The 24,878-nt window shown below is 34.1% G+C and overlaps 1 protein-coding gene across 2 annotated transcripts in view; it reads left to right on the forward strand.

Annotated features, from left to right (window-relative positions):
• PAWR (pro-apoptotic WT1 regulator) overlaps nt 1–24,626 on the forward strand; it is a 117,758-nt gene extending 93,132 nt beyond the window's left edge. For both annotated transcript variants that reach the window (XM_036296777.1, XM_036296778.1), the window contains 4 exons: nt 358–392; nt 16,794–16,941; nt 18,641–18,745; nt 21,113–24,626. In XM_036296777.1, coding sequence (XP_036152670.1) covers nt 358–392; nt 16,794–16,941; nt 18,641–18,745; nt 21,113–21,199 — 375 coding nt within the window. In that variant the 3' untranslated portion in view covers nt 21,200–24,626. The remainder of the gene's footprint in view (nt 1–357; nt 393–16,793; nt 16,942–18,640; nt 18,746–21,112) is intronic.
• The last annotated feature ends 252 nt before the right edge of the window (nt 24,627–24,878 follow it).

Consider the following 24,878-nt stretch of genomic DNA (forward strand, 5'->3'; position numbering starts at 1 on the left):
TTGTAGCCTTTTTTAAAAAAATGAGGCCATAAAAAAAGACTGGAAAGGATTATAATTGTTTCATATTTTAATGTTTATTGACTTTTAGAAATATTTAAAGGTGATGGTTGATGAACGATGCTTCCTTTATTTTCTTAGCTTTTATACAATTTTTAAAAAGTGATTGGTTTTGAATGAAATATCAGATGTAGAGTCTTGGTTTGTTTGACCAGCAGTGCAAATTTTTTAAAGTAATGATAATTGTTCTAAATTATTTTCTTTCAAAATGAGATATTTTCTATCAACTGTTTTATGTAATCTAGAATTGTGTGCTTGCACACACATTCAAACTGATATGTCATTATTTTTATTTCACAGGAGCCATCTAGAACAGTTTCAGGCAGATACAAAAGGTAAGAATCCTTAAGTATGACTTACAACATATTGTAGACATGAGTGTAATGTCTGTCTCACCATGGCTTACCTAACTAGAACTGTTTTGAGCAAGCTTTCTGAAAAATAAGAAACCTTTATATTATGCTTTTAAAAAGAAATTACACTGTAAGTAGGAGTGTAATGTCTGTCTAACCATGACATATTCTGGCATACCTTGCAGTCTTTGAAACTGTGTGCACCATGAATTTGTATGGGCCTGATGAACTTAGCAAAATATAAACTTAGGATCATTTTCCCTTACGTGTTTAAACATTGAAAATACCACCTATATTAATTAGCTTGGCTGCCATAACAAAAAACCATAAACAGAAATTTACATTTTCACAATTCTGGAGAGCTGTAAAGTCCAACACCAGGGTTGCTATTATGATTGGGCTCTGATGAAGGTTGTCTTCCTGACTTACAGATGGCTGCCCTCCTGCTTTTCCTCAAATGGTGGAAAGAGAAAGAGTAGCTTCTGTGTCTCTTTTGATAAAGACACTAATCCCATTGTGAGGGCTCCACCCTCACGGCCTCACATAAACATAATTACCTCCCAAAGGCTTCCCTTTCAAATATACCATTACATTGAGGGTTAGGGCTTTACCATGTGCATTTTGTGGGTTTGCAGTTCAGTCTTAGTTTGTTCAGGCTCCTATAACAAAGTACCACAGACTGGGTAGCTTATAGACAACAGATATTTATTTCTCATGGTCCTGGAGGCTGGCAGTCAGAGATCAGAGTGCCATTTTGTTCAGGTTCTGGTCAAGGTCGTCTTCTGGGTTGTTGACAGACAACTTCTTGCTTTGTCCTCACATGGCGGAAAGGGCTAGGGAGCTGTGTAGGGTCTCTTTTATAAGGGCACTGAGTCCATTCATGAGGACTTCACTTTCCTGACCTAGGCACCTCCAAAGACCCCACCTCTTAATACCATTACATTGGGCATTAGTATTTTGGCATGAATTGGGAGCGGGGGCGGGTGCGAAGTAACAGACATTCAGACCACAGTAAGTCCATAGCACCACCTCTACACAATGAGTAGTGCTTTCACCAGAAAATGTGTTTTAGTGTGTGTGCACATATATAGGAAGAAAATCAGAATTCGGTATGAGAAGTTGTTTAATGCAGATGCTTGGGATGTTAGGTTTCTTCACTATTGAAGCCATAAAGGTTGCAGAAGATGGGCTCATACTTGTGCTAATAATTATGGAATAATTATAAATCTTATCAAGTACTTTTAATGTCCAAAATGCTTTACATAGAGACCTTGTTTAATTCTCATAGTTATCTTATAAGGTATAATATTTAGCTTCATTTCATAGATGAGAGGTTAAAGAGGTAGAATAATTTTGCTGAGGTTACTAAGCTAGTCAAGTGAGGAATCTAGATTTGAACTCAGGCAATCTGACTCCAGAACCCACATGCTTGCACGTGACCATTTCCCTAGATTTATATGTATAAGACCTTTGTTTTCCTCTACGTGTATGTTAAAGTTTAAAATATTTGGTTAAAAGTTTTGTTTATTATATCTCATCTAAAATAAAACATTGATTAAGAGGAGCTCTAATTTTAATACTCAGTCATCCCCCCTTACCAGCAGGTGTTGTATTCCAAGACCCCAAGTGGGTACCTGAAACCATGTGTACAGAATCCTTTATATACTGTGTTTCTTCCTATACTTGCCTACCTATGATACAGCTTAATTTATAAATTAGGCACAATAAAAGATTAGCATCAACAATTAATTATCAAATAGAACAATTAGTATCTATACATATAAAAGCCTAAGCAACCATCTGACCATTCGCGGTCTGACTGGTAGCTGTGATGTGCAATGACCACCAGAGGTTAGATGCTCCGACCAGTAGTTATGATGTGCACTGACCACCAGGGGGCAGACGCTCAATGCAGGAGCTGCTGAGCTGCCGTGACTTGGCAGCTGCGGTTCTTGGGTGATGCACCCGGATCCACAGAAGAAGGAGCCCAATTCCAGGTGCATCACCTGAGAACCTCCCTCTCGCAATCCGGGGACCCCTCGGGGGATATCAGAGAGCCGGTTTTGGCCTGATCCCTGCAGGCCAGGCCAAGGGACCTCACCTGTGCACGAATCCATGCACTGGGCCTCTAGTACTATAATAAAAGTTATATGAATATAGCCTCTCTATCAAAATATCTTATAGTACTATACTCATTCTTCTTTTGTGATAATGTGAGATGATACCATGTCTATGTATGATGAGATGAAGTGACGTGAATGATGTAGGTATTGTGACATACCATTAGGCTGCTATTGACTTTATGGTGATTTTTAAGAATCACTTCACTGCTTCTCTGTGGTGTGTCCGAATTGTCAGCCTCACTACTCTTGGCTTTGGGGCCATTATTAGGTAAAATAAGAGTTACTTAAACAGGAGCAGTGTGATATCTCAATAGTAAATCTGATAACTGAGATGGCTATTATGTGACTGGATAGGTAATGTGTAATAGAGTGGACACGCTGGACATGTGGGTGAGTCACATCCTAGATGGCTCAAGATTTCATCACATTACTCAGAATGGCTTGCAGTTTGAAACTTATGAATTGTTTATTTCTGGAATTTTCCACTTAATATTTTCAGAATACAGTTGGCCATGGGTAACTGAAATGGAAAAGTGAAACAGTGGATAAGGGGGAATACTGTATTCTATCGAAATCACTCTTATCTTGAACATCTCTCACATGTTCACTGACTCCCTTTTTAAAATGTATAAATAACTTTGAGAAATTATAGCCATTGCTCGGTATACTTTGGGGGTTGGTTCTAGGACCCTACTCAGATGCCAAAACTTGGGAATACTCAAGTTACTATGTAAATCCATGGACATTCTCCTGAACACTTCAAATCATCTGTAGATTATTTATAATAGCTAATACAATGTAACTGCTATGCAAGTAGTTGTTACACGCTGTATTGTTCAGGGAGTAGTGACAAAAAGTCTGTACATATTCAGTATAGATGCAACTCTCATGGATGGGCCTAACTACATAGCACACATCAGCAACAACGTAACATTTTTTTTCTGAATATTTTACGTGTAAGGTTGGTTGAATTTGTAGATGTGGAGCCCTTGGATATGGAAGGCCTGTAGTTGGAGATGTAGGGAGGTCATGAAATTTCTGAAACTCAAGGTTTAGGAAAGATGGATCAGTGTCATATTTGTAGGTTATTTTTCCAATGTGTAATTTTCTTAATAGAATGTTTTCTTGGTTAAGTTTATAGTGCATTGGTTAAAATTATCTTTAAAAAAACAAGAGAGATTGTTAGATGTGTAGCTGTGGCTATCCTGCTTGGTGTGATATCTAAATAAAACCTTTTTTTTTAAAGGCAAGGTAGTCTGAATGACTTGCAAAGGGCAGGATTAGCCAGGGTGTATAATTTACCATTCTTCTTAAAGCATGTAATTTAACCGTTAGGAATGGCACTGATTAAGAAACAGGGGAAACAAGTTAAGACAGATAATACGTTTTATCATTCTCACATAGTAATTAACTGGTCCTTTTGTTTTCACAAATTTTTTAATACACTTAATTATTTTATTAAGTAACATTCATGCACAGTGATAAGTGTGCTTCTGAGTTGGCCTCCCCTCCAGTAACATTAATAGGTTACATTTATGTAGCTTTTAATGGTATACAGAGCACCTGCACATACCTTACCTAACAATAGCCACATCGGGCACCTGGACAGGCATCTTCATTCCAAAATGAGGAAAATGGTTTTAGTTCCATGAGTCCTTTATTATACCACATTCCCTCTGAGCAGAAATTAGCTAAGTTACAAGAGAGGAAATATATTTTTTTAAGTTACAAGAGAGGGAAATTTTTGTTCATATGCCAGAGCGTTGGACATGTCAAGATATGAATATTAGGAAGAATTAATGTTATCTTAGTTGAAATGTAGGTGCAAAATTTTATTTCATATATATATAATGTTTCATGTAATTATTGTCCTTCTATAACTATAATTCATGTAGCTTTATGAGAACTTTTCTTCTCTTACAATTTTTTTTTTTTTTTTTTTGCAGTTACTGAAAATGATCAGGGTAGAATTTTTATACACCTTAGAACTGTTTCTTTTTTTATTTTTATTTTTTAAATATATATTTTATTGATTTTTTACAGAGAGGAAGGGAGAGGGATAGAGAGTCAGAAACATCGATGAGAGAGAAACATCAATCAGCCGCCTCCTGCACACCTCCTACTGGGGATGTGCCCGCAACCAAGGTACATTCCCTTGACCGGAATTGAACCTGGGACCCTTCAGTCCACAGGCCGATGCTCTATCCACTGAGCCAAACCAGTTACGGCAGAACTGTTTATTTTAAAAGCAGTTCTTACTATTGAATATTTGGATTAGAAAAACCCACACAGATCAAATACTATTAACATTATATTTATAGGCTTTTTATTTGTATAACTGTGTGGATAATGGACATAATGGACATATAATTTTGCATTCTATTTTGCTCCATAGTTGAAGTAAAACAAGTATCTTCAACTTTTATTTTAAGTTATATAGAGAATGACTGCTCTCAACTGAGCCATCTCTGCTTTTCTCCTTTTCAGTGAAGTATAGCATAAGTATTCCAGAGACCCTCACTATAACTGTTTTGGGGACCCATAATTTTTTGTTTTGTTTTGCCATAATTTCTTTATTTTGATAAAATGTGACTATGATTCTTTTCCTTAGTGACCAGCATTCTCTTCCAAAGTCAGTTGTGCTAAAATGTTTGTTTTGATCATTTGAATTTGTCCCAGTTGATATATTAGGGAATGATTTGACTGTGATACAAAATTTGAGTTTGCCAATGCAGAATTTTAATTTTGTTCATGACAAACAGTAGGTACACCCAGAAAACTGTACCTAGCTCAACCAAGCCACATAGAAATGCACAAACTACACACCTCAAACATTATACCTCACTGTGAACCACAGCTGTCCACATGTGGTGTTAGAAGAACTTCCATCTAATTTCAGAAGACCCTCCTTTTCATACTTCACTTAATGTGTAAAAAAAAGAAGTGTCACTTTTAAAAGATACTGCATATCTTGAATTGTGTCAGATCTCTTATTTTTTGAACTAATATAGAGAGAAGTCAGACCTTTAATTGTCATGTGAAACTTAATGCTCTTTCATAGGAAATTGAATAGACCCTCTATAAGTTTGGAAAGTGAATAATTTATTTAGAAACATAATATTCAAACAAATTTAAGATGTAACACAACTGTTAATTTTTTTTTTTCTAAGTGGAAGTTTCTTTATAACCACTGTTATAAAACCAGTAGTTCTTGTTTGCACATGTATTTAAAGAACCACTTAGTCACGAGAAACTTTCTTAGTTTGTAGGTCAGGGGTTACACCAAAAAAATCATCCTTGAAAAGTAAGAAATTTCAGGCGAAAGACCAAATGTACCATCTGGCGCCCTCCCAAAGGGAATGGGCTGCAGGATTGGGCCGAAAGTGGCTCTCCAACATTCCCTCAGGGGTCCCAGATTGCAAGAGGGTGCAGGCCAGGCTGAGGGACCCCACCAGTGCACGATCAGGGCAGGAGAGGGACCACGGGCAGGCTCCAGGGCGTGTCTAGCCAGCCCCATCTCGCCTAGCCCCAGTCGGCCGGACCCCAGCAGCAAGCTAACCTACTGTCGGAGCATCTGCCCCATTGTGGTCAGTGCATGTCATAGTGACTCATCGACCAGACAATTATCTGTCCCCTGGTAGTCAGTGCACGTCATAGCAAGCGTTTGAATAGCCTTAGCATATTACACTTTGATTGGTTGAACAGTTGACCAGTCACTGGACCACCAGACACTTAGCATATTAGGCTTTTATTTTATAAGATTAGCATCTTCTATATTTTATCAAATGCTATAATGATACAATAGCTTTGGCTCTTCTGGTTAATGTATTTTGCAAATGGATAGGAAAGTCACAAAATAATATTCTAAAAGTAATTGAGATACTGGTACTTTTTGTGGTCTGAATTATTCTCTGGTGGATTTGTGAACTTTTTTTCTGTGTTGTAAATATTAGCTAAGATTTATATAGTGTTCATTATGTATCAGACACTATTCAAAGTACTTGCCATATATGTTAATGCAGTCAATTCTGCAATAACCTCATGAGGGAGATGTTTTGTTATCTCTATTTTACAGATGAGGAAACTAAGGCACAGTGAAGTTGAATGACTTGTGTGAGATCAGACAGTTATTAATTGACTGATTTTTGTCAGTATATGTTGCTTTACCTCATAATAATATTAATTTGCCTGGTATGGGTAGAATGTAGAATGTTTGTTTTACAATTTGATTTGGCTTATTTTGACTTCGAGTAACTGAAAAGTAGGTACTAGTAACTGGATTTTTTTCTGTTTAACATGGGTTGTTTTATTTTTTGGTTTTGTTTTGTTCTTTAACTTCTACATATGTGGACATAGATTTCACAGAGTCTGTTTAGCTATTTTTACTTTGTTTTAGCTCCAAGACCTAAAATATCTTTATAATCAAGAAAGAATTTATGTTAATAATATTTGGTATAAATATTTTTAAGTGCATTTTATGTACAGTATTATATTTCCTTGGAAATTAACCACTAATCTGGACATGCTATTCTATACTTATTCCTTTTTAAAATAACTTTATTGAGATATAATTCAAATAGCAAAATTAATCCTTTGAAAATGTACAATTCACCAGTTTATAGTACATTGACAGGTTGTACAACCATCACCACTATCTAGTTCCATAACTCCCCCTCCCCCACCAAAAAAAGGGGGAAACCACATATCCATTAACAGTTAACCCCCAACCCAGCTCATAGCAACCAATACTCTATTTTCTGTCTTCATAGATTTGCCTGTGTTGGATATTTCATATAAATGGAATCATACAATATAAGGCCTTTTGATTTGGCTTCTTTCAATTAACATGTTTTTAAAATTTATTCATATTAATAGTAGCATGCTTGGTTATACCACATTTTGGTTAATCATTAATCAGTTGATGAACAGTAGGTCATTTCCACCTTTTGGTTAATATGAATTATTATATTAGAATACATAACATAATATGCTATAAACATTCGTGTATAAGTTTTTGTGTGATTCCTATTTTTCATATTGCTTAGTTGAAAAATCAAAATGGATTTTTATGTTTAATATTTGTTTAATAGTTCTGAGGTGCAAGATACGTGTCTGGGGCATGCATGCTAAGATAATGAGGAGTGTATAATTTTAGCTCTTCTTACCAAATACAGTGACCTAAATATGGAAGGATGTTTTGTTTTCTGTATTTGTTTTGTCCAGGTCTCAGGTAGTGAAATTTGAACAACTAGGTAGTATATCTGATGAGATATAACTATCATATTTAATCTCTTTAGGATAATTCACTATACCAGAAATATATACCAGAAATGAGCATGTATAATGACTCCTAACTGGAAAAACTTACATTTCCAGTGAGATAGGTTATAAGCTATAACATTAATATAAATAGTTACAGTGCAGACATTAAACTGATGCTATAGAAAATTATTAATTGTATAGGAAAATTATTATTTATATGAAGTGGGTAGAGGGAGAGCATATTACAAAAAGTATAATATTGAAACAAAGTCTAACATAGTGTTCTTAACTTGAAATCTACTGATGATCCACGAAAATTCTGGTGAAAAAGAATATAATGTTTATCTGGGAGAAGAGCTATATTTTTCATTAAATTTTCAAAGGGATCTATACTCCAAAAAGATTGAGAACTACTGCCCTAACTGGTTTGGCTCCGTGGATAGAGCATCGGCCTGCGGACTCAAGGGTCCCAGGTTCGATTCTGGTTCAAGGGCATGTACCTTCGTTGTGGGCACATCCCCAGTAGGAGGAGTGCAGGAGGTTGATGTTTCTCTCTCATCGATGTTTCTAACTCTCTATCCCTCTCCCTTCCTCTGTGTAAAAACATCAATAAAATATATTTAAAAAAAAAAGATTGAGAACTACTAACATGTTACAGTAAAATGTATTGGTAGTTATCTCTGGGTTGTTGGGGTTACTGGAGATACTTATATTTTTTATTTTCTATAGTAAATACGTATCACAATGTTTATAAAGTTTCTGAGAGTTGATTTTGATTTTTAGTTGTTGCTCTGTGTGGTGTGTGTGTGTGTGTGCATTTAAAGGAAGAAGAGAGAGAAGACCTGCACGAGTAAGGGGCTGTTTTGAGGAGTGGGAGTGGTGGTGGGGAACAAGGTAGGAAAACATTAAAAATGTGAAAGCCAATCATGGAATTGTTGGTAACTTAGGAATTTCATGATTCATCCAACACTTCTAAGTATTTTGATATTCATTCTAAAAGTAGAATTTTACTCATGAGTCTTGTATTTCTTTTAATTGCTAAGGTTTAAAATATCTATTTTAGTGGAAAATTCCTCTAGCTGTAATTTCACAATGTTGCCAGTCTTGTTCTCATGATAGATTTAGAACAGTGTTTATTCCCCTACATGACTCCTCCTACTCTTTCCACAGAAGATGTGAAAATTCCCAGAGGAGGAAAACTTTCGGTAGATTGTAGTATTTATCTTTAATGATACTCTGTATTCTTTTTCCTTTTCTGAACAGTATAGTTAATATGTTTGTAGCTAAGGGCAGATCCCGGGTGATTCTTTTTAGAATCCTATTAGAGATTTGTGTTAACATTCCTGAGTAGAATGTTACAAACTTTTTGGAGTTAGTGAAACAATTTTCTCTTCTGGGTATTTTGTACTGCACATATCAGACCTTCAAAATAGGTTAAAAACATTTCTGTTTCTAGAATAAACAAAGCTAAATTTGGCAGTAAGATCAAGTAACACAATTATTCACAACTCTGACTATTCCTTACAAACCTAATCTGAATGTGGATAAAGCACTGATTTTGTTTTCTAATAATTATTCCTTGTTTTTAATTTGTATAATTGATATCATTTATGTATCAATAAGCCAAATATGAAGTATTTTAAAATTTGTTAATAGGTTAAACTTTAAAATACTGTTTTAAGCTTGTACATCCAGCAGATACAATGCTATTAAGGGATATCCATATTTCTAGGATTTTGTTTGCAGTTGTCAGCTTTGTAGTTTCTATTTGAATAATCTTATGGTTGATGCATATAATTGGACTTTCTTTAAGTGAAAGGAAATCCTTTAAAATTATTCTGATGCTCTTATATAAAATTATTCTAGTAGCCCTGCACACAAATCCATGCGCGAGTACAGTGGTCGGCAAACTCATTAGTCAACAGAGCCAAATATCAACAGTACAACGATTGAAATTTCTTTTGAGAGCCAGATTTTTTAAACTTAAACTATATAGGTAGGTACATTGTTATTAACTTAATCAGGGTACTCCTAAGGCTTAGGAAGAGCCACACTCAAGGGGCCAAAGAACCGCATGTGGCTCGCGAGCCGCAGTTTGCCAACCACGGCGCTAGTAGGTCGCTGCTGCTCTCCTGTAGTTCCCCCCCCCTCCCCCATAGCTTGCTGCCCTGCCCTCTCCTGTAGCTCTCCGAAGCCTGCTTGTACCTGGCTGGCCCAACCCCCCGCTGATCCATGATCTGGTCCTGACGCGCTTGGTCATTACACCTCACATAATGGCTAATTAGCATATTCCTCTCTTACTATATAGGATGATGTGGTTTTAATGATACTTTATTCTCCTGATTTTCTTCCTACCATTTTGTTGGCATTTCCCAGTCTTATTTGTAGTTCTTCCTTTCCTGTACTTGTTTTTTGTGTATTGGTGTTAGCTCTTTACCTTAGACTTTATTTCTTATAATTTTGTACGTTTTATTTTCATTAGTCTTTTACAATGTTGTATTTAATAGCAACATAGCATACCATTAGATGTGTATACCAACACTTATTGCACAGTCCATTTGTGTTACATGTGTAGATTTTTTCCAGTTTTTTATTAAAATACTTTAATATCTAAATATCTAAATAATTGTAAGTATCTAAATAATTGTACACAGTCTTGATTATTTCTTTAGGATAAATTCAGTATTCGCCAGTTTCATTGTTGGAAACAAGCAAAACAACTTTATTGTCTTCTTGTTCTGTGTATTTTTGCCAGAAATCACCTTCACTCCAATGACCTCAGTTACTATCTATAAATACTAGTATGCTGATGGGTTCAGATCATTAGCTCTATCCCTGTATAACCAACAACTTTCAGATATCTACTTTTAGATATCACAAAGGCATCCCAAACTCAGCATGTTCAAAAGTAAACTTGTGAAACTTGATGGATTTTAATAGTTGGCATAAAAATCCATCCACTCTTGCTCAAGCCAGAAATCTGGGCATTGGTTAAAACCCTCTTTTTTTTTTTTTTAACTACTTCAGCTAAAACTAATCATTTAGGCTGCCTTGTTAACTCCTGTGTTTCCCCAGTACCAGCATACCAATTTCTTACATAGATGAGGCAGTACTGGCCTCCCTGTCTCCAGTTTTCTCATCTCCCGTGCATTTTGTTAAAATGATTGTCACTTTTCTTGCTTTAATGGCTTCCCATGACCTTCAGATGATGTCAGTGCTAGTCTTCAAGGTAAAGTGATGTGCAGGATAATGTATAAAACTTCTACTTATACTTATCATTTAATATAAATAACATTAAGGCATTAGTACTTAATAGCTAGTACTGTGTATTACTCATTACCCTTGCTCTATATGTGAGATGGTCATTTGGTCCTGGAAGTATCCTGAGAGAAGCATGCTCTGTTTGTTCACTTTCTGAATGTTGCACAGTAACTGCAATTCAAATTTTAAATGGATTTATGAATTATCTAGTTTAATATTTAGAAAATTTATAAGCCTGGGTAGAATTTAAGGAGAATATCAAATCAAGTGTATAAGGACAAAGATGATCACATGTTTATTCAGCTGGCAAGATTCACAGAATCAGATCTATTTTAAAACAGCAAAAAATCTTTGTTTACTTTGGAATTTTTAGTGAAACTTTTAAAAATATTTAAATTTTTATTGGGAGGCATCTGTTTCTGGAAGCATAACCATAAAATCAAATATGAAAATTGATCTTAGAACTAGCTCTTTGAATCTCTGTGACAAAGTATTAAAATAAGATTCTAAAAAGTGATGCAGCATTTTCAGTTATACTTTCATTAAACGTGTCATAGTCCGTATAGATAGGTGGAGCAACAAATTGATGTTTCTCTCTCTCACCAATAAATAAATTACTTTTCATGTTATGGTTAGTGCTTTGTGAAAACAAAATTTTGTGCCATAAAAAATTAAAATATAAACTTTAAGTTCTTTTCATCCCTTATGTTCTATTTTTGTGATACAGATAATATTTATTTTAATAATGTGATTATATTATAAATCACTGATTTATCTGTGAATAATGCATATTGCATATATTTATAATAATGAATATATAACATGTAATATATAGTCACATAAGCTTAAGTTCTTATAAAATGACTTTCAAGCTTTTTACTTTTTCAGTGTCATATCACTTCTCTTAAATAGGCCACATGCTCTTTGTTTCTAGATATTTTGCACATTCTTAGTCCTCTTCTGAGTTTTAAACTTTCTCTAGCATAACTAGCACTTAAAGTGTGGTCCTTGAACTATTGGCCATTACCAGTCCATAGCTAGATAAGAACTTGAAGTAAATATTTAGAAGGTTGAATTGCATTTTGATATTGTCATCATATGCAACTGCATTATCGGACTCTCTTTTGAACTGGATATTGACTAACCCAAGTCAATGGTGCATGCACAAGTTTTTTTTAAATTTAATTTTTAGAGCAGTTTAAGGTTCACAGCAAAATTGAAGGGAAGGTATAAAAATTTCCCACATGCCCTTTGCTCCTCCCCCCCCCACACACACACAAATGCATAGCCTCCCCCATTATCAACATTCCGCAACAGAAAGGTACATATGTTACAGTTGAACTTACATTGACATATAATCACCCAAAGTCCGTGGTTTACAATACGGTTCACTCTTGTTGTTGTACATTGGGTTTGGACAAATGTATAAATAACATGTATCCACTATTATAGTGTTATGCAAAGTAGTTTCACTGCCCTAAAAATTTTCTGTGCTCCACATATTTATCACCCCCTTTATATCCCCATTACCTCTTCCTCAACACCTGGCAATTGCTTACTGTTTTTACTCTCTCTATATAGTTTTGCTTTTTCTACCATGTAATGTAGTTGAAGTCTATTCTCTCTTTTTCTTACTTAGCCCATGTAGGATCCTGTTGATTTTATTAATCTTTTCAAAGAAAGAGCTTTTGGTTTTATTGATTTTTATATATTGGTTTCCTATTTATAATTTAACTAGAGGCCCAGTGCACGAAATTTGTGCATGGGGGAGTGGAGGGGTCCTTCAACCTGGCCTGCACCTTCTGGCAATCTGGGACCCCTTGGGGGATGTCTAACTGAAGGGATCCCTGTGGGATCGGGCCTAAACTGGCAGTTGGACATCCCTCTCAAAATCTGGGACTGCTGGCTCCTAACCCCTCTGCCTGCCTGTTTGATTGCCCCTAACCACTTGCCTGCCTGCCTGATCTCGCTTAACCACCTCTGCTTTGGCCCCTGCTGCTGCGGCTTCGTCCTGAAGGTCATTTGGCTGTCTGGTTTAATTAGCATATCATGCTTTTATTATTATAGATTGATTTCTACTCTAATTATTATTTCATTTTTCTACTTACTTTGGATTTAAATTTCTCTTCCTTTTCTAGCGTCCAAAGGTAGAAAATTACTTAGAATATTGATTTTAGACCTTTCTTCTTTTCTAATATATGAATTCTGTGCTATAAACTTCCCTCTAAGCATCCTACTGCTTTCACTGTATCCCACAAATTTTAAGTTGTGGGTTCATTTTCATTTAATTAAAAATATTTTTAGAATTTCTCTTGAGATTTCTTATTTGATCCACATGTAATTTAGAAGTATGTTGTTTAATCTCCACATATTTTAAGATTTTCTAATTATCTTTGCTACTGATTTCTAGTTTAACCCTACTGTGGCCTTAGAGCAGACATTGTATGATTTCTATTTTAAATTTCTATTTCTATTTTAAAGATGTGTTTTATGGCCCAGAATATGGTTTCTCTAGATGAATGTTCCCTGTGAGCTTGAGCAGTATATGTAGCCTGCTGTACATGTGTTAATTTATATTAGTCATTTGTAACCCAAAATGTTTAAGTATTGAAGAAAAATGTGAAGATTTATTTACTTAAAAAATCTTTTCAATTTCTGTGTTTGTTAGTATTATCTATATCCAGGGAGTAAAATTTTTATTTTTTACTCTAATTTATTTAAGATAAAACAAGCTTTAGTAGACTTTTTTTTAAAAAAAAAAAAAAAAAAGAAAGAAAAGATAGCCCTTCCTGAATGTGACAGTAATAGTAAACCAAGTGATGATGATGGAAGTACTATAATTTCAAAGAGATACAGAACAACAGAGTCTGTACTCATTTTGTTGGCAAGCACTGTCCTTCCTATACTGAATTCAGTGTTTAGCCTTAGTGGATGTGGAAGTGCTAAAACCACAGTGAATTATTTGCAGTGATGTACTGTCTACTAAAACAATAAAATCATCAAAATTTAAGTGGCACTTATAATAGGCATGACATAAATATATTCACAACCACAAATGTATTATTTGAACGAATATTATAGTTAAGAAGCTGACAGCCAGTCTTCAGGATTTCATATGTAATCATTAGTGCTCTGTGAATTTCTTTTAAACTCTCACTTCAGGTTATACACAAATGACAAGACAAAGATATTTGCTTAGAGATGTTGAGTGAATCTGTAGCAAAGAAGGTAGTTTGTGTAATACTTTCCAGAAACACTATAGCTTGATAAATTTAGGACCAGTTTAGTGATAAAGAAAACAAATTCTTTAACAAATAAGATAGCAAAGAAATTTTTGTTATAATTTAATGAACACATTGACTTTTGCTAACATGACAGTGATATGAAGAATTTATTTTTTAACTTCCTTGCTGACAAGCACAACATGCTCTGAAGTATATAAAACTTTGAAGGGTTAACAAATCAACTGTGGTTTGAAGTTTGCCTTTCTTTTGTAGGAGTATGTTCTGATTATATAGAGACAGTGACAGGGAAAACATGCTGGAACTTGGGCCAGAATGTAAATTAATGTCCTGCTTGTTTCTCTGAGAAAGTCTTGCTATCTCAGCTGAACTAAGCAGTGTACTTGTTATATCAGCTAAATTAACAGTGGTTCACTAAAAGTGTGAATTACTTGAACACTAATGCATTAAATTTGAGATTAAAAAAAGTAAATGATAATTTGGAAGCTGCACCAATCAACTGGTTTTTTTTTTCTTCTTTTTTTTTTTAAAATTAAATCTTTATTGTTCAGATTGTTACATTTGTTCCTCTTTTTTTTCCCCCCATAACTCCCCTCCTCCCAGTTCCCGCCCCACCCTCCGCCCTCACTCCCCACCCACTGTCCTCATCCATAGGTGCATGATTTTTGTCCAGTCTCTTCCCGCATCTCCCACACCCCTTTCCCCCCCAGGAATAGTCAGTCCATTCCCTTTCTATGTCCCTGATTCTATTATAATCAACAGTTCATTCTGTTCATCAGATTATTTATTCACTTGATTCTTAGATTCACTTGTTGATAGATGCATATTTGTTGTTCATAATCAACTGTTAATCATAGGCTGAAGTAAAAAACAATGTTCAAAGGAAAATTTTCAGACAAAAGTATTTGAACTTTGGGATGAACTCATTGTTTTTGCAAGCTAAGACACCAGTTTAGTCCCCAGCTTTTAAAATATGTGAATTAGACTTATTTCTCTAATAGTTCTTACTTAGTAATCTTAGTCTTCCATGCAAGGGAGACATAAAATGTTTTCAATGTTATATAAGACCAAAGAACAAAAATGAATGGAAATTTTGGGGGAAAGTTCTACAAATTATGATGAGTTCCACAATATTTTAACAGTTATCAGTAAAGTTGGTGATTTTAGTATTACACATTTGCATAATGTTCTATCAAAAGAAAACCCATGCATAAGAAATTAATAGATCAGGAATCCATTTTTTATCAAAAGCTATTTTAGATTTAACTTTAAATGATTGGAGCTGATTACTAATGAAGGACTGAAGACATTTTGAAAAGTGTCATTTTCTGCATTTGTGGTAAAAGTTGAAAATGAATATCCTGAGCTTGCTGAAGTTGTTTTAAAATCTCTTTTATTTCCATCAGCATACACCTGTGAAACTAGTTTTTCTGTTATGAGTGCTATTTAAACAAAACATACATGTAGTTTTGATATACATCTTATCCCTTGCGAGCAGCATAATCATCAGTCCAACCTAGTATAAGTAAGTTAACAAGTATGGTCGCCAGCCTCCAGGAGAGCCCCCGGAAGCCCTGCCTCCTGGTATTTACACCTTGTGTAATCCCCTTCCACATTGCAACAGAGTTGATGTGCCAGAATGTCATTTCTGAGATTTGGGCAGAACAGATATTCAGTGTCTGTCTTGGTTGCTATGTCATTTTCTCTCTGGAAGACAGCTGCCATATGGTGAACAGCCCAATGGAGAGGCCCACATACTGAGGAACTGAGGCTTCTGGCCAGCAGCCAGTGAGACACTGAGGCCTTTTGCAATCAGACATGTGAATGAGCTTAGAGGCAAATTCTCCAGTCCAGTCAAGCCTTTAGGTGACTTAGTAGTGTGATAGCCTGTTATTGCCTATGTGCATACTTCCAGTGAAAAATATGCAGTCTTATGTAATTCTTTCCTTTTTTCTATTTATTCTAATTATATTTTTAAAATATAATTTTGTGGGTCAGAATCTAATAAAATATTTGGACTTGTATGGTCTCTTTTATTTTTCCAGTAGTTCATTTTTACTTGATCTTTTATAAAAGTATTGGTCCATGATGGATTAGAATTGTTTTAAAAAATGAAAGCGATTCTCTATCACAGATAGTCTGCATTAATTCCCTGTCATAGTACCCTAACTTACCTTATTGTGATGATGGTCTTGCTTTGTTATAATTAGTTATGATCTCTGTTAAGTTGAAGGGCAGAGTCTATGTCTGTGTTTTTAGTTACAGTATCCAGAACAGTGTCTTGTCCTTACCAACTATCCAGGAGATACTGGTCAAAAGAATTAATGAATGTTTTTCATTGTGTTGGAATAATTATTAACTTCTATAGTTATAAATAAGTTGATTACTATAACCAGGTGTCCTCAGGGAATGGTAATTGTTTATGGTGAATAGAAAATATTTTCAGCATTCTTCTTGCTGGGTATATTAGATGTTTTATCTTTTTATTTTCATAGCACAACCACTGCCTCTGAAGAAGATATCTCAAGTAGATATCCCCGAACAGATAGAAGTGGGTTCAGCAGACATAATAGGGATGCAAATGCTTCAGGTAATTTGGTCCCAAGTAACACATTGGAAAAGAAAATTGAAGATCTCGAAAAGGTATGAGTTACAAATTATTTAAGGTTGATAGAATTAATATACTATTTGGAGTTCTTTTTTTAATTTGCATAGCAGTTAAGAGAGAAAAAAATTGAAATTTGTAGGGGAGCGACAGTGATAAAAAAAGGGAAAAGAGTAAGGGCACCAGTGGAAGATATCATTGGTGTTCTTGGTAATTTCCATGTATAGTCAACTAGCAGCTTTGCATCATTGTCTTACGTCCATTGTCTAGAATGCACAGTGGCTAGGTTTACTTTCTGATTTCCTTAATATTTTCCTGTATCCGGTTCGGTTGATGTTACAACTTTTAGAAGCAGAGCCAATTCTTGTATTCCTTAATATTTAACGGCTACTCCCATCCTGCCAAGTGCTATCTTTAATATATTGAAAATAGTCTTTGCCTTTGAAATGGTTACAAGTTTTCCTGGCAGAATGCACTACTGTGTCTTTATTATCTGTACAGATGGTCAGAGCCATATTTCGTGTTTGAAACAATTTTTAAATTTTTTAAAATTAAATTTATTGAGGTAACATTTGTTAATAAACACAAAGCAATATACAGATGATATTTGAAACAGTTTTAAGAATAAACCGATTTAGTAGTATCTTTGAGAACAATGCAAATGGATATTGGTATAAAGTTATCAGGTTCTATAGACAGCCTCTAAAATTGATAATGGTACTGAATTACTTTCTGGTTATTGAAAATATGTTTTGTTTTGCTAAGTTGAAATTATTACCTGTGATATAAAGATTATTTTTAGTAGAGATTTAATTTGTGAAGTTGTTTCTTTTATAACATATCATTATTTTTAGTTCACATCTGAGCTTTCAAATTACTTTCTATAAATCTGAAGTTAAAACTTTAAGGAATACATAGTTCAGTAGGTTTCAAGGGGATTCTTCAGAAAGGTTTTAAAGTTCCACAAGGGTTTGGATTGTCTTGTTAGTGGCTGGCAGCAGTTGATTGAAGAGGCCGGCCGGCTGCTTTCGCTGAGGGTTAGTAGGAAAGAAACAAGTTCTGGGTGAGACCTTGTAAGTTCTGCTTCTCTTTTGCCCCCAAGGTGGCTGACCTAGACCAAGTCCCTGGTTTCTCTAAATAAGATTTCTTTGGGAAAGGTGTTACATTGTTTAAAAAGAAGCTTAAAAACCAGTAATCTATTTCAGTTTCTTCATTTCATCCATTGTCAGTTAACTAGCAGAGTTGGAAGTAAAACTGAGGGCCATTTTTTTTTTCTGTTTAGACTTTTCCATACAGCTTTCTCCTTTTCTTTTTAAAATAATTTATTTTTCAGTTACAATTGACATACAGTTGACATATATTAGTTTCAGGTGCATAACAAAGTAAATTTCTTAAACTATATTTTTAATAAATTTGAATTTCTTCTAACAGATATTATCAATCAAAATATTTTATTACTAATGGTGGTGATAAGCTAAAGAGGGGACTTTGAGTATTAGTATTTGTTAAAGACTTGTGTAAACATAGATTTAATCAGAAACATATCTTACAACTCCTATGTTCCTTTCATTCTCTGGTTCTTTTCTGGGATGGGTTTTTCCTTCCCTCATCAAGTGGAAAGAAAATTCAGTGGAAATTTTCATATTATCTTCACCATATTTGGCAGATGTATGACACTTAAGATTATAAACCACCAATTACTTTCCAATTAATCAACTTTGTAATTATATTTACTAGGAAATATTAAGAGAAAGGCAGGAAAACTTAAGACTTGTGAGACTGATGCAAGATAAAGAGGAAATGATCGGAAAACTCAAAGAAGAAATTGACTTGTTAAATAGAGTGAGTATTTACATATTTCAGTTTCATCATTTCCTTTTTTTCTGGAAATTGGATGAAAATATATAGATATGAAGAAATTATTTAACTTCATTATTTGGTTGATTCTTTCATTAATGCCATTAAGTTGTGGTAGTAAGAAATATCATTTCCTTTTGTAATTTTATTTCCTCTGTCTAGTTATCAACTGTATTTACTTAACATTATTCTGTTGGAGATGGACTGATGAATGGATTGCTTTGTGTTTTGTTCATCTGGAGGTGAGAGGCAGCTTGGTCACCACTATACATAAAAGGCACAAAGTTTCCTCAATGAAGAACTACAGTTACTACTTCCTTGCTATAGGACATTCCAAATTTCTTTGTATTTTCTCTACTTCTTTTTCTTCAAGTGTATATATGCATTCTCAAGTTTAGGTTAATAAGCTTTATCTGAAGATCTCTCTTATGAATATTTGTAGCTCTTTTTTTTCTTTTTAGCCCTTGAATTTACTTCCTGCTTAAGAAGCAGTTCTTAATGCTAGACGATACTTAGGTAATGGTAATGAGAAGAGATTCCATAGTTTTGCTTTTAGAAGAATTTAGATAGGATAGAGGAAGGAAATGTTTACCTTGCAAGCATGTCAAACTCGAGGCTGGCAGGCCACATGCCTCATTTATTTGAAGGAGGTATGCGGCCCGCCAACCGCGAGTTTGACATGCTTGGTAGGGGGAAAAAACATATTTCTAATCCAGTCTTAACTCTAACTATGAAAGAAGAGAAAATACAGTCTCTATTATGTGCAACATAACAAAGCTGTAAGGCATTAACTACAGGTTGTAGATGATGATGCTAAAACTCAAAGTTTAACTTGCTCAAGGTCATATGTAGTAATCACATAGTAATCAACTGAGCCAGTATTTGGCCTCAGGTATTCGAGAATCCTACTTCTAAACAATTTAATTTTTATAGGCTGTCTTTCATCTTGGTTCAGAAGACAGGCATTAACTATTGGTTATGGACTATGATTTAATGAAATCTGCAAATATTTTTGGTTTTATGATGTATTAGCACTGTGCATTAAAGAGAATAATAAAACATCTGCACTTTCAGAGCTTAAAATTCTAAATCTTATCTAAGTCTCAGTTGTAGTAATTCTAGGAATCATGTATCTTTATTGTTGCTTTAAACAAATCAGTTTTTCAACATCACTCATGTAGTTTGTGAGTAAATGCAAATTCTGTTTTTGTACATTTTTAAAATTTTTATTTTTTTTTTTAAGAGAGGAAGGGAGGGAGACAGAGAAGTAGAAACATTGATAGGAGAGAGAAACATCGATCAGTTGCCTTCTGCACCCACCTGAACCCGGGATTGAACCCACAACCTGGGTATGTGCCCTGACTGGGAATTAGACCTGCTGCCTTTTGGTGAACGGGATGTATAACCAACTGAGCCACACCAGCCAGGGATGTTCTTGTACATTTTTAAATCATGGACCTAATTATCCAAAGACAGTATACTAAATTTGTTAGAATGCTGTACTCCAATAGCACATGTAATGATTGCTCCAAGTTTTAGTATTTTGAATTACAAGGATAAATCTATAAATGTCTGCTTTCCAACCATCAGTAAATAGTCTGCCTTGATATAATGTTTCTTCTAACTGAAACTTAGAGCAGATGGCCTTTGTATTTACCAAATGGTTTTATATAAGGCACTAGAATTACAATAGGGAACTTAGAGCTAGAATCACATAACTTTAAAGCCAAAGGGTGATTACCTAGTTTAGTGGCTTTCAAATTTTTTTAAGCTCTAAAACCTTTCACTCAAACAAAATATCATAGAGAAGCCAGATGAACTCTGTCTGCCCCAGATCGCCTTTTCTGTTTGCCTCAGTTCTTACCAGCTCCTCAGGTTCTCACGCCACAGCACACACACTTTTAAAAGGTCACACGAAGTGGTAGGAGTATATCCAGAACTTGTACCTGGATCTTTTTGATGCCTAATTTGACACAAGGTTGCAGTGTGAGCCTCTGAACCTCATATTGCCCCAATATGTATTCTTTTTGTGGAATGGGGAATTTTTTAAAAATAAAAAATTAAGTTATTTATAATAGTTAAAAATTGGAAGATTTACAATTAAAGAATTCTGGCTTCTCTTGAAAAACTGAAAGATCTGGCAAGAGTTGGCTCATATTGTCAGTGAGAAGGAGTTGAGTAGTGAACGCTCCTTTAGGTGGCACATTTCTACCTAAAGTTGTTTTCAGAACTTGCCCTCGTTTCCAGACTAACTGCTTATATGAATTACCTCTGAGTGTGTATTTTTTGAAGTGTTTTTATTTAGAACATTTTTAAAAACTCACATACTATTTTCCTTTTTGTTTCCTTAAGGACCTAGATGATATTGAAGATGAGAATGAACAACTAAAGCAGGAGAATAAAACTCTGTTAAAAGTCGTTGGGCAACTGACAAGGTAGAAGATTCAGCCTCAGTGTGGAAAAAATATTTTAAAACTACTGATTGAATGTTACGGTTAATATGAGGACAATATTCCTGTGCTGCAATACATTAAGTATGTATATTTATTTCTGGAAAACAGTGGATGTTTATTTTGAAAACATTTCCTTTTCATTGTTAGTTTCAAAAAGTATCTACTTTTTATTTCACAAATAAGTAACATCTTTTGGTCATTAAAATTACAGGTCATGCTTCTTTGGTTTTGTGTGGTATTCAAATAATATATAGTTTAAAGTCACAACCATTTGAATATATTTTATCTATGGTAGTGCATTTTCTCCCTAAAGGAATATACATAGTCTTTGTTTACATGAATTCAAATTCTTCTGGGGAGTTACCTGCAAATGCCTTATTACTGGAGTGTGCAACCTTTTATGTGTAGGTGATTTACTCATAAAGGTCTTTGTCTGCTGTCTTTGTTCTTTCAACTTAATCTAAGCAATTTAGAGTATATAGATAGAGTCGCACTATTTTGTATAACAGTCATCTTTAAAAAGGAAAGCTATTATAAAAAGTCACTTAATATCACATACTAACTAGTTGGTTAAATACAAAATTTAAGAGAATACTTGAATTGTGCTATAGTAAATTAAAATGTATTTTGTATTTGAATATTGAAAAAATTTAAAATCATGTTAACTTCTGAAGAACATAATGTTTGTAATTTTAATATAAAATTTCTTATGTAGGTACTACCTTTTTTAGTTTATAAGTGAACACGGGGTATTTAAAAAGTTGTTTATTCATCAAGCCTTGATAGAGTGTACGATTTTAGTGTATAAGAAAAAATTTCATATCTTTATCATATACATTAAAATAAAAACCAAGATATTTATCCACACTAAAAGCATTTATACATTACAAAAGAGTACATAAACAGAACTAGCATGGAAATATTTTTGCTTAATTTCTAACTTGGAGAATAACACTGACACAGTTGTTATCATATGTGAGACTTATTGCCTTACCTCAAATTTAAAGGATTTTCTTTCTACTATTAGATTTTTTAAAAATAATTATTTTAAAGAATTATACAAATTTTTTCTACTATCATTAGTATTTAGAGTTGTTTTATATTACATTTTCATGTTGAGTAAGGAAATCCCCTCCTTTAAAATAACATTAATATTAAGAAGTGTTAGTAGAGTCTCAAACATGAGTATATGGATGCCCATTTATCTAATTAATATACATAAGTGGCTTGAACATAGTAAAATGTGTTTTAGGTACCCCACTGATTCTTTTTCCTTCATTTGCTTAGCCCCTTCATTACTCACTATTAGAAAAATAGGAAGAGTGAGACAGTTGTTAAAATTGTAGAGTAAATGATAAAATTCAGATGTTGAATTCTGAAACTCTTTGCAGTGGCCTAGATTGCCCCCCTAGCCCATACCCCTTTCCACTTCAGAAGTTTCAACCTTGGCTGATCATCAGAATCACTTGGGTTGCTTAAAAAATAATTTCCTGGCTGCAGTTTCTAGATAGGTTTAGATTGAGACCCTTTTAAAGCTCACCCACTGTCTGATAATTCTGATCATAACGTAAGTTTGGAAACAGCTGCTGTTGCCTCTTTCCTTCTATACTTTCCACTGGGGACTCTGGAGTTAATATAATTTTAGCTACCAGCATTGTTTCCCCTTTTAGTTTATTTAATAACCTGGTCTCTGGGGAAGTTTTCATATGTCCATATATATTAACCAACAATTTCAATGTTAAATTACCAAACTTTGATACAGTGCAGAATTACTGCCCTAAAGGGCATCCTTTTCAGAGAATATTGCCCAGCGTGGGACAGTGATCCACTATCCACATGTCAGGTAGTCTGCCAGGCTCAGTTACTACCTTTGGCTTGAGGTACTCATCTCCTTTACTTACCCTTAGGTATGTGGCAGAAATATCGGTATTACCTAACTTCCCATGCACATTTTGGACATTGTGAAAATGCTGTCAGTATTTAGCCTTAAAATATGTTAAGTGTACTGGTTTTTCAGTAAAAGAAGTATTTCTAATTTATTTAATCCATATGTAAGTAAAGGAATATTCCATTTCCCTTTTTAAAATTATACCACTAATTAATACTTATGAAGACTGAGCAGTTTTAATTTTTTTTCCTTTTCTCAGTTTATTGGGAACATTTCTGACTATGATCTTTTACATAATGGTACCTAGTGCAAATGCATCACCTAAGTTCCTAGGCAAGGCTTTTTTCACATGCAGTTCTTCCTTAATATATATATTTACTTCACATATAGATTTTTACACTGAATATTAAAAAATAAAGTAGGATCTGCTACAATATCCCTTTAAAACTTATAAAAATATTGAGATTTTGAAAAACTAGCTTAAATACATGTGCACCACCTTAGAAAACTTGGCTGTTGTCAGTAAAGTGCTAGTATTTGTGAAATTATTAGTCCCATTCAGAAGAACTATTTCTTATATTTCCTGGGAATTTGTGGCATAATAAAGCATATCCAAAGTTATAAAGTGTTTGTGATCTTATTTTCCAAACAGTATGATTATTAACTTTAAAATGAATACAACTGGCCTCCCTGATTTTCGACATGTATTAACTTGGGAATTGATTAAATAATCTGTTCATTATTAATATTATTGCACTACTGTTATCGTTAGAGGAAAAAGATGATGTTAGGGGTGTGTTTCTAAGGGAATTTACTAAACATAGTAGTTTAGCACTGTCACACTTGATCGTGTGGTTTAAAACATAGAAACTTAAGTATCAGGGGCAGATCCATGAAGCAATATATTCTTGTTTAAAATAACTTTTTTTTTTAAATAACTTTTTAATTGTGGTAGAAGCAATGTATTCTTAAGGTCAAAAACCTACCTCAATTACATGTGTTTTATGTTTTCTGGATTAATCTGGATTTTTATAATTAGAAATTAAGATGCAAGATTTTGCATCCACGAATACTTTGTTGAATATTATAGAAGTAAGTGTATTAGACATAGCAATATGTTCAACATCTTAAGATGAAATAGGAAAGGCCTTGCATTTGTAATACATGTACAGTGATCGTCATCTGTCATCTTTGTACTTTTATGATCTTGAGTCTATGCCTAGTAAGTTCCATGCAATGTTGTCACTTAAATGCTTTTGTTAATCCATTACAAGATTCAGGCATATATTTTCATCCTGTAATATAAAAACCTAATACACCAGGTTTTCACTTGGGGGGGTATGTTAAATGAGAAAGAACTAGCATTCATGAATCTGAACTTAAAAATAATATGTTAGAGTCAGGGCTAAACATTCTGTTATTGTATCTGAACCACTCCTAATATGTAACAGTAACCTTCTTTTGTTTTGGAATTATGCTCGCTAAATAAAGGACATCCCATGGACTAGGATTGTAATTTATATTACTTAGAACTTAGTAACACTTTTTCTTTTGTCATTCCATTAAACTGAAAGCATAATGTTAATTAAACAGTGAACATTTTGTTCATCGGGTGTCTCAATAAAAGGTACTCCGCCCTGTGCAAATAAGTTGTCGGTGATGTATAGAAATTGGTTGTTTTATTCTCAGTATAAAGACTTGAACCATTACCCATGAAAACCTAGGCCCGTAGTTTTTTATTTTGCTTAGCTAGAATCTCATATCATGTTCAAATCGT

Source organism: Myotis myotis, unplaced genomic scaffold (assembly GCF_014108235.1).
Source record: "Myotis myotis isolate mMyoMyo1 unplaced genomic scaffold, mMyoMyo1.p scaffold_m19_p_3, whole genome shotgun sequence".
NCBI classification, from domain to species: domain Eukaryota; kingdom Metazoa; phylum Chordata; class Mammalia; order Chiroptera; family Vespertilionidae; genus Myotis; species Myotis myotis.